The 14,984-nt window shown below is 41.7% G+C and overlaps 2 protein-coding genes across 5 annotated transcripts in view; one reads left to right on the top strand and one right to left on the bottom strand.

The window, feature by feature from the left end:
• Positions 1–12,042, bottom strand: part of FKBP15 (FKBP prolyl isomerase family member 15) — a 50,188-nt gene extending 38,146 nt beyond the window's left edge. For all 4 annotated transcript variants that reach the window (XM_057720514.1, XM_057720517.1, XM_057720516.1 and 1 more), the window contains exons 1-2: positions 11,918–12,042; positions 5,449–5,564 (exon numbers count right to left, since the gene is read on the bottom strand). In XM_057720514.1, the coding sequence (XP_057576497.1) occupies positions 5,449–5,564; positions 11,918–11,970 (169 nt within the window). In that variant the 5' untranslated portion in view covers positions 11,971–12,042. The remainder of the gene's footprint in view (positions 1–5,448; positions 5,565–11,917) is intronic.
• Positions 12,043–12,267: 225 nt separating this feature from the next.
• SLC31A1 (solute carrier family 31 member 1) overlaps positions 12,268–14,984 on the top strand; it is a 35,083-nt gene continuing 32,366 nt past the window's right edge. Inside the window, exon 1 of the mRNA XM_057724620.1 lies at positions 12,268–12,404. The gene's annotated coding sequence lies outside the window, so the exon portion shown is untranslated. The remainder of the gene's footprint in view (positions 12,405–14,984) is intronic.

Genomic DNA, 14,984 nt, shown 5'->3' with positions numbered 1-14,984 from the left:
TGGCTCCACTCCAAACAAGTCTTTGGGCTGGACAAGAAGCACTGTCTAGAAAGCAAGGTCACATTCCACCTACTTTCTTTTCTCCTTCCAATATTTTGACAACTGTAATAAATTAAAATGAAGTTGCTTCCCCTTTTCTTACTTCTGCGGTAGAAAATTTATGATATTCAGATTACATCCATTACTTTGCTTTCTCAGTGGTATAAAGTAACATTAACATTTAAAAATGGTGTACTTAGAGTAAATCACATATTCACACTCACCACATGCACCTGTGGATGGAATAGTGAGAACACAGGCATGGACACAGCAACCAAGAACTTACTTTAAAAATGTCCTTGTTTGATTCTTTTTGTTGTTGTTGAAAACAAGACAACAGGCTCCAGATGGAGACACTTAGGCTAAGCCCCACCCCACCAAACAGAGATACAACATAATTAGTGTTGGCTCTCCCAGAACTGGAATCTTCAACCAGTCAATCAGGAATGATCCGATCAGCACTAGTTAGGTAGTGTCCAACAGACCTCTGCTATCCCCTAAAGGAAAGTAATCTTATAATTAGCAACTCACTTTTTTGCCTAGTGTGACATTAGACTCCCTTCTGCCTTGTTCCTGCTCCCCTCTACCTATAAAAGATTTCCATTTTGTTCAGCTCTTCAGAGCGCCTATCTACTAGGCTGCAAGCTGCTCAATTCATGAATCGCTGTATACAGTCAATAAGATTTTTAAAATTTACTCAGCTGAATTTTGTTAACAGTATTGACATTTTTTTTCCTGGTTATAGAGTTTATGTATACTGTAGAAAACTTTGCAAACATAGAAATACATAAAGAAAATAAAAAGGACCTATAATCTCATCACCCAAAAATGAACATTAATAGTATGATGTATTTATTGCTAGTCCTTTTTCTATACACATACACTTTTCAATTTTTTCACCTTTTTTTAAACAAAATTAATGATATGATTTGACAATCTCCTTTTCTTACTTAGTACAAGCATTTCCTTATACTCTTCAAAACAGTCTCCAAAACAAACATAAAATAGTCTTAAAAACACTTTTTGATTGTTAAATACTATATTGACTCTACTAGAATTTATCCAATTTCCTATTGTTTGACATTTCTTTGGGCTGTTTCCAATTTTTCTCTACGACAAATAACGCTATGATAAAACACACCTCTAATTACTTTCTTACAGTTAGTTGCTAAAAATGGAATTATGGAGTGAAGTGTGAAAATTTTTAAGGTTTTGTTACAACCTGCCCAAATGCCCTTGAGAAATGCCATTATCAGTTTACACTCCCACCAGCAAGCTTTGTATCCCTGCCAGCAAGGGGAGATGATCTTTCTAAATCTTTACCAATGGGATGGGGGCAATTAGGGAAAGGGGAATGCCACCTCACTGTTGTTTTCATTTGCACTTACTGATTAAAGGGAAGCAGAAATTTAACATTTTCTATAGATTTGTACTGGCCATTTATTTTGTTTTGATGAATTGCCCATTTTATGTTGTTGGCTTATTTTTCTAACCTGGGGTGTTCTCGTTTTCTTTATTATTTTGTAAAAACCTACAACATAGTTTTAAATTCAATCAGTACTTTCCAATTGTATGTAATGCTACAATAAAACTTTTCTCCTGGGAAGCAGTGAATGACCAAAAAAAAGAGGAAGAGAGAGAAACTAAGGCCATAGTTAGGTTATCAGACCAAGCCTGAAACACTGAGAAAAATTACAGTCTCCCCAAGGTGAGCCTAGCATCCTCCTTCAGGTCAGTTCAACTTCTCCCAGTATGCTCTCATCTCCCTACTTAACACCCTGGAAACGGAAGGTTGTTCATGGATTTTCTAAAGGGATAAGTGAGTCAGGTGCCACAATGTGATCTTCTCATTGGGTAAGCATTTCTTCTTCTCTGAAATCAGTATTATACAGATTTTTGAATTCCCTGCTCACGAGGACTGCTTTTAATACATATTCTCAAATCTGGTTTTGTTTTGTTTTTTTTCCCCAAGCAAAGTTTTCTTGAATTATAGTTTTAGATATCTGTTTTTTTCCCCCGTTTGTTTGGTTTTTTCCTTCTTCAGGGAATATATGAGGGTGAGTCAAAAATTATCTGCACTCCGGTTATATTAAAACTTCTGTAGGACTTCCTAGGTGGCGCAGTGGTTAAGAATCCACCTGCCAATGCAAGAAACAAGGGTTTAAGCCCTACTCTGGGAAGATTCCACATGCCACAGAGCAACTAAGCCCGTGTGCCACAACTACTGAGCCTGTGCTCTAGAGCCCGTGAGCCACAACTATTGAGCCCGTGTACCACAGCTACTGAAGCCCATGTGCCTAGAGCCCATGCTCCGCAACAAGAGAAGCCACTACAATGAAGAAGGCCGCGCAGCACAATGAAGAGTAGCCCCTGCTCGCAGCAACTAGAGAAAGCCCGTGTGCAGCAACGAAGACCCTACGCAGCCAATAAAATAAATAAATAAATAAATAAATAATAAATAAATAAATAAATAAAAAAGATTCTGTAAATTCTATAGCCAGAGTTCAGATATTTTTTGCTATCTTCAATACTTGTCACTTTCCTTTGAAAACTTATATCTAAAATTTTTTATTTTAAAAATTTCCTCCTGTTCACCTTCTATTTCTCTTAAAGCATAATCTGTTGTGTTTATTCACTTTTGTGTTCCTTCTAGTTGTCTTCATTTCTGAAATAATTTTTCTGATATCTCTTAATTCTTGCCAGAGTCCTGTCACTTACTTCTGAGATTTAAAAATTCTCATCTATGTTCTAATTTCATGTCTTACGTTATTTTCTTAATGGTAATAGGTGATTGCAGTTTTGATCTATCTGGTAAGAAATATTCTCACAGAATAGAGCTCTCACCATAGGGATATTAATCTGTTCCTTGCTCTTGCAGTAACGTTTCATGGAGTTTGACTCTGATACTTTTCTATTGTTCATTTTTATGTGAAATTTGCTTTTCTGCACTTTTAGACAGAGGCGTGGTTCAGGGTGGCTTTCCTAACTTCACGGAACTCACTCTTCGCTGTTATACAGAGTTCAAGACAGGAGGGGTACTTCCTCTTGAGACTTCCTGATTCTATTCTAGGCCTACTTTTAACTGGATCGTCTCTCCTTCATTTCTAATATCCTATCCTCCTCAATTTTAATTCCACTCCCAGCAGGTTCTTCTCAGGGTGGTCACCAAGAAGGTCACCACAAAGGGTGAGTTTCAAAAGTTCATAGGAGCAAGTCTGCTCTAGTTCTTCTAGTCCCCATTGTTACTGACCAGGGTTTTTGGCCCCCTTAATCAACAGAAACTGATTAGAGGCTGGACAAGAAATTCAGGCAAGGCTTTCTTTATTGGGGCCCCTGCTGCGGCAGGGGAGAGTGAGAACAAACAACAGCTTCCCTTGCTTGCTTGCTACCTGAGGTGGGGTGAGCTGGTTCCTTATATGGGGGTGTGGGTAGGGATGAGTCCTGGGGTCAGGCCAGAGGGGTGGCTTAGTTAGTCTTCCCACCCCTTTGTGGTGCTGTGTGCAGGGGGCATTCACAGTACCTGCTTTTGTTTCTGAACCCTTGCCTCTGCTCCCAGCTCTTCAGAAATGGCAGTTGGTCTTTTTGATCTTTTCGTATCTTTTGTCCAGAATTTGCCCCAACTGAGTATGCACGCAGTTAGTTTCAGTCCCTTATAGTTTCTTTGTATTTTGTAACTCAAGGAGACATTTGTCCAGGTGTAAGCACTGCAGCAGAGGGTCCCAGGTCCCAGCCTGTCTCACCATCATCAACCCCTTGTACATACGCACAACTAAAACGGGCAAAATGCTTTCCAGTTCCAGCGTGGCCTGCTGTACTTCCCATGAACACCGTTGGCTATTTTGGGGTTCTCCCATTCTCAGATTGATATTCTCCCATTGCTTCCTTGTTTTCTCCCATGCCAATGTTGATACCTTACAAGCCTTGTGTCCATACCTGCTTGTATTTGGAGGGTTCAAGAGGACACCTTTTCAATTGGTTTTATTGTAAATATTATCCATAAGTTTGTCCTTTTTATTCTAGTTGCTGTTTTTGCAGAGATCTGAAGAGAACCATGCTGTAGCCACCTCTTTCCCCACAAAGATTTGTTATATAAATACTCTTTGAACAGAGAAAATTGCCTGTACTGCTAGTTTTTATTTGTAAATGCCTACATAAGACAGCACAGGTAATTTTTAAGTTGAAAAGCACGTATAATTCCCCTTTAAAAGTATAATTAACTCTTAGTTGTTGTTTTTGAGTTTTAAAAAATCAAGTTACTTCACTGGGTGGGGACTCAGGTTGTTTGTTTTTATCCACATCCATTAACTCAACCACTTTAAATCAAGTCATAAGTATACTGCTAATGAAGAGATGCACCATAGGAAATGTAAAAGCATAGCCTCCTAGAAATCTGGCCAGGATATGGCTTGGAGAACAGGACCAGCAATCCACAGCAAAACTGCCAAAAGTGATAGGTAAGACTTAGAGCAGGGGTCAGCAAACACTGTATGCAAATGGCCCAACAGTAAATATTTTAGGCTCTGGGCCCTACAGTATCTGTTGCAACTGTTCCACTCTAAATATCCGAACAACATCCTCAGTGTCAGCATTGTGCCTAGCATATAAGACACTCAATACTTTCCTCTTCATTCAACAAATATTTAATTTAATGTCCCTTTCCACCTGTTCTGCTCTGGGCTATTTCTATCAGTCCCTCACTCCTCTTCAGATTCTTACACAAAGACAGCACAGTGTAAAGGAGGGCAGAAAAACTTTGGAGTGAGTTAGATTAGGGTTCAAATTTCAGCGGTGTCACTTACTGCTGTACGACCTTAACCATGTCCCTAAACCTCTCTGAACCTCTAAAATGGTGCAGTCTCACCTATTTCACAGAATTGTTGTGAGACTCAAATAAGACAATCTAGGTAAAGCATCTGAGACCACACACAGAGCAGGCATTTTAGAAATATTAGTCCCCCTTTTTCTCCTTTCATTCAACAAATTTTCATTCAATATTTCTTGTGTTTACCAGGATGAAAGGTTCAGGGGATACAGCATTGAGCATCACTGTCTAGTTGGGAAAAATTCACTGTAAGCATACGTCTAGCCCATCCAGGTGAAAGACGTGAAAAGCAGCTCTTCCTTCTTGCCAAAACATTGGACACTGCCTACTTAGAGCACCCTGGGCAGTTTTGGAGAGTGGTGGCCACATGGGGCAGAAGAGCTTGCCTGTGACCTTCCTTCATCAGTTTCTAGAAAAAAGCATACTACGTAGCCACCAGAGTTCTGGACCTCAGAGCTCAGGGCAGCGTGCACCTCACTGGTGGTGAGCTTGGCCAGACTGATCAAGGATGGATGACCTGGCATGTTACTTTTAGAAGGCTGTTTATCATTCCAACTGTCGGGGCCAATCCTAACCTCTTAACTTACCTGTTGGTGCTGTTCCCTGGCCTTTCTTAGGCTGCTTTGGGGCTGTGTACTGGAAGAATTCATTTCCATGGCCAGCAGCTGCCTGATCCAGTCCAAAAAGGGAGGCCAATCTGGTACTGTTAGCAGAAAATGACAATGATATTTCATTTGACATATCTCAAACCTGGAATCATTACAAAAGCTGCTCATGCTCCAACCTCGAACAAATACCTCCTTGACTATAATATCCCACCACTCAATACTGGAGTGGCAGCTAAATATCTTTGAAATCAAGACCCTTCTCTGCAAACATCCACAACCAAAACTGAAATATGGGCATCAACCTTGACTGTTCTTCCCCCTCGTGTGCATGACCAATCCTCCAATGGATTTTACTTGCTATTTCTTGAACTCATTCACTTCTCCCGAACCTCACTAACAGTTCCCTACTTCAGGCCACCATCACATCTACACAGCTTGAATTACTGCAACCACCTCCTCTCTCATCTCCCTGCCCTGGTCGTGCCTGCTTCTTATCCATCCTCCCCACTGTATCCACAGTGACCTTTCTAAAAATCAAATTTGACGAAGTCTCTTTCCTCCTTAAAACTCTCAATGACACCTCAATATTACTAAGATAAAAGTCTAAACTCCACAAGACAGTTTTACAAGCCTCTTCAAGACCACACCTCTCCTTACCTACTCGGCCAGCTCCCTATTTGGCCATTTCTCATCTCTAACTGCGTGCTACAGTCACACTTTTAAATTCTCATTTAAGGCAAGATCTTTCTCATCTCCAGCCTTTGGAGATTCTCTCTGCCTGAAACATTCTTCCCCTGGAAGCTGCACCTTAACCTCAAAGCCTAGGTTAGATGATTTTTCTAGGGGTTCCCATAAAACTCTACACTTCATTCATTCAAAAACTATGCACCACAGGACTTCCCTGGTGGTCTGTGGCTAAGGCTCCAAGCTCCCAGTACAGGGGGCCCAGGTTTGATCCCTGGTCAGGGAACTAGATCCCACATGCTGCAACTAAAGACCCTGCATGACACAACTGGAAAAGAAAAAAGAAAGAAAAAAAAAGATCCCGCATGCCACAACTAAGATGCAGCACAGCCAAATAAATAAATATTTTTTTAAAAAAGAAAGAAAGAAATATGCATCAGACACTCTGTTAAGTGCTGGGTATACATCGGTGAGCAAAACTGGATTCTGTTTTCAAGTAGCTTATATACTCTAACAAGGGAATTAGGTATATACTATACAATGGCAAACTATAATATGAGATATATAACAAGCAGCTGTTATATGGAGTCACAGTCCATAGAGATTAATAAAAGTTATTCAATCTTTATCATCTAACATGGTAATTGGTTATTTATTATGATCACTACTTGACTGTATATTTTGCCTACAGTCTGGTATATAATAGGCTCAATAAATAAACTCAAAGTCTAGTCTAGCTCCAAGCTCCTCTTCTTCAAACACATCCTTAGTTTAGGTGAATACTGAAACATCTCCACAACTTTTTTGGCCTTTTTTTCCCTGATAATTTTAATGTATAATACATACTAGCATTCTGCAAAATAAATTTAATATGATTTGAAACTACTACCTTGTTTTCTCAAGGTAGTGTACTGTGAGTTTCCTGTAAATGGGGCCAACAATGCCTACTTTAAAGGACTAAGAGGTTTAAATGAGATTGCAAGTGTATAGAGCAGTGCTAGCCTATATTAAGACATCAACAAATGCTAATGAAATTTAGAAAAGGCCAAGAGGTCTCCTTTTACCCAGCGCAATCTGAGCAGATTCCCTAAAAGAATAAGATTCTAGGAGAGTTGAGCAATGCCTTTAACTTTGTGAAAAATTTGCAAAGCTTAGAACCTAGTTAAGATTAACAGATTATGCACAAATCATTGATAAGAAAGAATGTCCTTGGGTAGCTTCCCTAAACTATGGGTACTGGATTTGCTGTTTTAATTTTGCAGGTATTTTTTTTTTCAACGGAAAGACAAAAGTGTTGTAGGTAAACTAAGTTTCCATAGATGCCCTAAATGCCAGCCAATTGATGATTGCAAAATCAATCCAAAAGCCAGGTCAACCCAATTATCTTTCAGATTAATTCTACTTTCTATTAATTTTTTTGAATGAACTCTACACAGACTTAGGGGCATAGGTTTTTGGTAAACTATTACACTTTCTACTTCTAGAGTGTTCTCAAATGTACGCATCTCCCGGGACTTCCCTGATGGTGCAGTAGTTACGAATCTGCCTGCCAATGCAGGGGACGCAGGTTCGATCCCTAGGCCGGGAAGATCCCACATGCCAAGAAGCAACTAAGCCCGTGTGCACAACTACTGAGCCCACATGCCACAACTATTGAAGCCCATGGTGCATCTAAAGCCTGTGCTCTACAACAAGAGAAGCCACCACAATGAGAAGCCCAGGCACTGCAACGAAGAGTGGCCCCCACTTGCCACAACTAGAGAAAGCCCATGCATGGCAAGGAAGACCCAACACAGCCAAAAATAAATAAATAAATAAATAATAAATAAACCTTAAACAAAAACAAAAAGTACACCTCTCCCTAACTATGTTAACAAGAATGAGCTTGCTAACTCTGGACTTTAGTCTCTAAATTTATAATTCATAGGAAAAGTCATTACAGCATTAATCACGTTTAAAAAACGTTAGCCAACGCATTTAGTTATCAAAGTCCTTATCTAACCTTAGTTTTATATTCCTTTTCTTTTCTCATTAAAAACAGTAATACATGCATTTATGATGTATCAACATATTTCAATAAACAGAGATTCTTTCGGTTGTTAAAGTACTTATTTTCCAAACTGTGGTATCAAACATTTACTTCTATAATAATAATAAGGCATCCAGGCAGCCTGGTAGAAATCTGCTTGCCTGATTTCAAATTCAGGTTCTTTTACTTTTTAGCTGTTTGACCTTGAGTAACTTACCTCTCCTAGCCTTAATTTCTCATTTGCAAGATAAGTATAATATTAGGAAAAACTGCCCAGAGAGCAGTAGAGAGAAATTAATACAATATTGTATATATAGTACAGTCCCTGGCATGGAGTAAGTACACAATATGTTTTATATACATCCTATTACCTTAAAATGTCGATTCAACTCAGATACCCCTAGAAGGAAGAAAGCATGCTTGTTCAATGCACAAACTGACCTGCAACTATAAACTGATATTAGTGGGTTTCCTAGGTGGCGCAGTGGTTAAGAATCCGCCTGCCAATGCAGGGGACACGGGTTCAATCCCTGCTCCAGGAAGATCCCACATGCCACGGAGCAACTAAGCCCGTGCGCCACAACTATTGAGCCTGCGCTTTAGAGCCTGTGAGCCACAACTATTGAGCCCACATGCTGCAACTACCGAAGCCCACACGCCTAGAGCCTGTGCTCCGCAACAAGAGAAGCCACAGCAATGAGGAGCCCGCGCACCACAATGAAGAGTAGCCCCCACTCACCACAACCAAAGAAAGCCTGTACACAGCAAAAAAAAAAAAAAAAAAAAAAAGACCCAACACAGCAAATAAAATAAATAAATAAATTAAAAAAAAATAAAAAAAAAAAACCTGATATTAGCATAAATAAAAAACTACAGGATTGGGAAAAGTCTCAAAGATCATCTAGAGCAACCCCATTATTCAACAGACCAGGGAATGGAGAGCCAAGGATAGTAAGTGACTTGTCCATAAAGTCACACTCCTAACTGGGGGCAGAATCAACATCAGAATCTAGGCTTTTCCAATATCTTTTACAGAACTTAAGAATGTCTTCTGATGATCAGTTCCAGATTTCTTTTTTCTACCTCTACACTGGTGATTTATTATTGCTATGTTAATCAGATTTGCCTAAAATATAATTTTTTTTTTTTGACCATGCCACACAGCATGTGGGATCTTAGTTCCCCAACCAAGGATTGAAACCACACCCCCTACATTGGAAGCATGAAGTCTTAACCACTGGACCACCAGGGAAGTCCCTGCCTGCATATAACTTTTATATAACCTAAAACACAAGTATATATATTACTGGCCCCTTAAAAATGCTTTTTGGTTATCATTACTGGATTGTTTTATTCTACTACTAAACTGGAAGTTTCTTAGGGGCAGGAACTGTGCCTTATTCTTATCCGTATTAGCTGAAGCCAAGTACCATACACTTAGTAGGCATTCATATATTTCTTCATTTCAAAGTCTCAAGGGAAAGAAAGGGCTAAGATCAAAAAAGGCAAGCCTTCTAGGTTAACCATGGGCCAAGAGGCCTGGAACTTGGAACACAGATTATAAATCATCTAGACAGCCATCCTAGGCACTAGTACTCTCACTTCTATTAGGCTTGACTATCTTAAGTGGAATTAAGCAATCACACATTTAAGGCAAGATACTTAAAAAGTAATGATCAAGTAATATTTACAGTAAGTTACAGTTGTACAAGAGGAACTGAAGAGCAGTTGCAGCGCTCACTGTCATATGTTCTACTTCCTTAGAGAAAACTGACAAAGGAATAGCTGAATCAGGGAATGTCGGTGAAACTTTCTGTACTCTCAATCTTAAACTTGATTTAGTTTTCCTGGTTATTACTGGGAACAAAAATAAGTTACCTGTATAACTTTGTTTACTAAGCCTTTTATCATTCAATTAGCTGTTGTCTGTGTTTAGGGGTACAGTCTCTTGCCTAGAACTAGTTTCTAAGGTCCTTGGGGAGCCTGCACAGGAAAGCAGCATGGCTGAGCCACCAAGAACTTATCTCATGCCAGGAACCTGGAGAAGAGCACATGACTGTCACTATCTACCCAGGAATTTTCAGTCAGCAAAGTACTGCTTGTTGCATCAAAGTTGGAAGCCCTCAATATTCTTTAGTAACCTATATGCAAAAAGAATCTGAAAAAGAATGGATATATATATGTATAACTGAAACACTTTGCTGCACACCTGAAACTAACACAACATTGTAAATCAACTATACTCCAATATAAAATAAAAATTAAATTAAAAAAAAGTTGGGAACCCTAACATTTATTTACAGACCTCCCTCAAACACTTTCACCTAGTGAAGAATGTGAATTTAAAGTACATCTTGTAAACTTTCAAAAGGCACAGCCATTTACAAAACAGGTTTGTATGAAAAAGACATTAATTCAAATGGCTGATTACACAGTCAACAGCAACAGGCTGGATGTGTGGAAATATGAGTGAATGTTTTGGGCGGAGTAGGAAAAAAAGGAACCAAAGCACTGCTTAAATCTAAAATAATTGAGCAACTGAAAGAACTCAAGATGCAACTAAGTGAATGTAGGACATCCAAAGTGAGGGTAGGGGTGGAACAGGGCAGTGAGAGTGAAAAGAGGACTTCGGTTGGCTAATACGGAGCTGGTCACAGTGTAAGTCAAAAAACCCTATTTAAAACCAAAAGAGAGCCAGTGTCATTTTAGGTCGACCATGTACCGAACTCTCCATCAGGACTAGAAGCAAGCGGAGAGCAGACAGAGCAGCTTAATCATTTTTGTAACCTCTAAGTATTTACCAGAACAAGGAGTCTATATTGGTGTATTAACTATTGTTCGGTACATTCTTAACGTGGTTAAACAGATGTTCAAAGAAAGGCTCTGCAAGGATCAGAACTTGGCAACTCACAAGTTTGAAAGGAGTCAAGCTGTCTACAGACACAACACAAGGGAAAAGGCTAAACTCCCTACTGGAAGAGACAAAGCCCTGCCTCTTGAAGACCTGTACCCCAGGCTGGTATATATAGTGACTGGGGACAGGAGACAGCTACTGCAGTTTCTTACATTGGTTTTAAGCTTTGGAGTGCAATTTCACAGCTATTATTCACTCAACAGGCATCTCCTGAGTACTCACTACGTGCCCTGTGCTGAGCGCTGGACGGTAGGAACAACTAAACAGTCCCTGTCCTATCAGGGCTCGTAATCTAGCAGGTTCGGTGTGCAAAGATAAACATCTAGTTGTGAGAGTAAGTTAAGAGAAAGCAATTTATTCAGCCTGGGGCCGTGGGAGAAGAGAAAGCACCAAAAAGGTGACATCCGAGCTAGGCCTCGAAGGATGCAGAAGCTGACCCAACAGGGCCAATTCTGAAGTGTCACCGCCTTGTCCACGGAGAAGAGAAAGTCTCACATGGGCCCCAGCTGACCGATAAAAACTCTTAGACAGGTATTTTCATCAACGATCAACTCCATTTCACAGAAGGGGAAACTGTGACTCAGAAAGTAAAAGTCGAACCCCAGGGTCATATTGCGCTTCTGTGGAGATGCCAGATGCACAATCCAGGTGGACAGACTCAGCACAGTCTTGAGCTCTGCCGGGATTCCGAGACCTGTAGAGAGCCCCGGACTGTGCTCTGGACCCGGAAGTTGGGAGGAGGTCTGGTAAGAGAGCGACCCTTCCAACCTCACGCCAGGCTCTCTCAGCCACGCCCTCTGCCCCACGCTTCTGTCACTCACCCGCCGCTAGGCGAAAGGAAGTCGGTGTCGTCTTCGTCGCCCGCACCGAACATCGCGCCGCCTTTCGCCCCGCTTCGGGGAGGAAGTCTTAGGGGTGCCAGAACCTTTTACAGCGATGTCGTAAAATGCCGCGGCGGCGTGCTGCTTTCCGGCAGGACGAACTCTCGCATTGTTACCAGCCAGGAGGAGACTAGGTCCTGGAGAAGGTGGAGCAAAGGCAAATGAGCCGACCTGGCGGGGGAGGCACGTTACGTGACGTAACACTTCTCCAGCCCTCAGAGGCGGCGAGACCCGCAGGCGCTCTGGAACCCTGCGCGGCGATTGGCCAAAGAGGCAGGGGCGGGGTAGGGGCGGGAATCGGCGCTTCGGTGGCGGTGTTGGACACGTCGAGGGGGTCAGAAGTGGAGGGGCTTCTGAAGAGTCCGGGGGCTGTGACGGGGTGAGATTCTGAGAGGGAGGCGCCGGTGGCAGGACTCGATCTGGCAAGGTAAGGCCTCTCCAGCCTCTCTTGCAACCCTGGCATGAGCACAGTCCTTTCCTCTCCGGGACGAGGACCTCCACGCCACTCTCCCTAGCTCGGCGAAAGGAAAAAGGGCCCGGGGCTGGAGGTCTGGGGAGCTGAGCGCTTGGCCTGGCCCCCATAGTGACATAACTGGAGTGACCTTGGGGCAGGGTGTTCCGTGCCTCAGTTTCCCCGTCTGTGAAATGAGCCCGATCCCCCTACCGCTTGTCCCCTGTGGCCGCCCTCGCTATTTATTCACCGGACTGTTTGTCCCAGCGCTTACGTGTGCTGGCCGGTCAAGAAGCTTTAAGACCTCAGAGGTCATCGAATTCCATCCCAGTCTCCTCGTAATGCCAGACTTTACAGATAGGGAAAGGGAGGAACCAAGCACTTGGATGACTAGTCCGAGGTCACACAGAGTAAAGGGCTGGAGCTGGATCCCTAGTTCTTGATTCGGGACAGCGAGGTGCCGGGTCAACAAGAACCTTATTAACCCTTAAGCACTGTATTTCCTCACGGGGTGGTTATTGCTACCCTGTGGCGTGCATCCGGGGAGAAGTCCCCTCCCTAGAGTTCATCTATGCAGGTGACGAGCAAGAGAGCTGGGATGTTCTGGGGGGTGGGTGAAGAAAAGGAGGAAACCAGAACGTGAAAATCTCCAGCCCCAACCTTGACCTGGGTTTTGCTTTGTTTTCTTGCCTCAGACCTAAGTCAACATCAATTGTTGTCCACTTCTCTGCTTCCAGTTTCCCCCTCTCTGTATCTTATATAAGCATTTCTTTGGTTAACCTGGTGTCATTCTTGGAACAATCTCTGGGTAGGCCTAACTTAGCCAGGTGTGGATAAGCAGATCATGTCCCACTGTAGCTTCTGTTTCCAGAGACCTCATGAGTTCTTTCACTCTGGCCTTCTTCTCTCAATCAGATTAGTACAACAGGTGTCCGTTACCTGAATATTTTAATTTGTTAGCATGAAATCAAAGTGAAGTGATTGGTAGCTCCTTCCCAGAGATTTTATACCTCTTGACTCTTGCCTTGTTCTGCTTTTTATTATACTTTGTGTGCGTCTACCAAATCGTAAGCGCCTCAAGGACAGTGACAGTTTTATTCATCTTGGTGTCTCCTGTGTCACCGAGCACTATGCCTCCTTGCCCGTAATGGGTTCTCATTAATTCTTTGTTAGACAGAGTAGTGGAATTCATCCTTGTTTCCTTATTCCTTAATTTACTGTCTTCGGATTTTTTTTTTTTTCCGTGTGACCCAGGGAGCCCAGCAGTGGCTCTTGCCTTTATAGGTAGCTTCCAGAAAGATAAAAATGCTGTACTAGCTGTGAACTGTCTGGGTTACTTAGTCTCTTTTGTCAGTTGAAGATGATTTTACTATTGTTTAAAGCTCTAGGGGAGGGGAAAGAGTGGAATAGGATGGCTAGAAATATTATATGTAGGTCTAATTTTTTGTTAGTAAAGTGTTCCTCTGCTGAACTGAGGAATAGGGCTGTTGTCTGCTTCCTGTGTTTATTTTACAGATTAAGATGGGATGGTTAAAGCAGTGAAGGCCAACAGTGTTAAAGCAATGATGCAACTGGAATCTAAGCACTGGAACTGGAATCCTTTGTGGTCGCTCTCTGTTAAATGTGAGCTTGGCTGCTCTCAGAGAAAAAAAAAAAGAATAAGCTGCATAAGAAACAGCTCTTTCTTACCCCTCTCCCCCGTACTGGTCATTGTCACTCCAGCACTGCAACATCTGAAGAGTGTGTTCTAAAAACGCTGAAGGGGATCATTGAGCATTTATCTTGCCTTCTTGAGTAGGGGGTGTTTTTATCCAGGGTGTTTGTCACCACTCTAGATAGGCAGGAATCCCAAAATTTGGATCAGCCTTTTTGGTGATAGAAACACCACAAAAATGGGTGCCCAGATGGCCATTGTGGGACCCAGCTGCTGATTCTGATTAGCAGTATGAGGAAGGAGAAGATGGTGGTGAGGCTTCCTCGGTTTTCCAGGCTTTGAACTGCAGGATTGAGTGCACCTAAAAAGCCACTGTCTTCCTAAAGTAGAATATTGCACTAGGAATCAGGAAATCTGAATTCTTGTCCCAGCCCTTCTGACTCACTCTGACCTTTGACCAGTCTCCCTAAGATTCCCACACATCTATTAAATAGTACTTCTGGGGATACGGAGGTAAATAGGCACAACCCTGTCTCAAGTTTGAATAAAGCATTTTTGTTTGTTTGTTTTGCTTAAGTGTACAGCTTTTAGGTGTATTTATAAAATGTATTGACTCCCTGAAGATTAACCAGAAAGCATCAATTTAACAATTCCTTTAGAATTATCAGCAATTTTGCTACAGAGATGACAATTTTTATATACAACTACACCTATATTAATCTGTCCTGGTGGATGCATTCTAAAATTAATAGTTTAAAATTATAACCAAGTTAGATCTCAGGCATGATGTTAGGGGTATGAATTGAATGTAGGTTTGGAGGGGTATACTCTTCTTTCTGTTCAGTCACTGAAAACAGGAAAATATCAGAACACAATTCAAGAAACATCACCTGAAAACCTGC

This window comes from Hippopotamus amphibius, chromosome 2, assembly GCF_030028045.1.
Source record: "Hippopotamus amphibius kiboko isolate mHipAmp2 chromosome 2, mHipAmp2.hap2, whole genome shotgun sequence".
Lineage (NCBI taxonomy): Eukaryota > Metazoa > Chordata > Mammalia > Artiodactyla > Hippopotamidae > Hippopotamus > Hippopotamus amphibius.
Note: the sequence above shows the minus strand (reverse complement) of the source record. Positions and strands in the feature narration are given on the sequence as shown.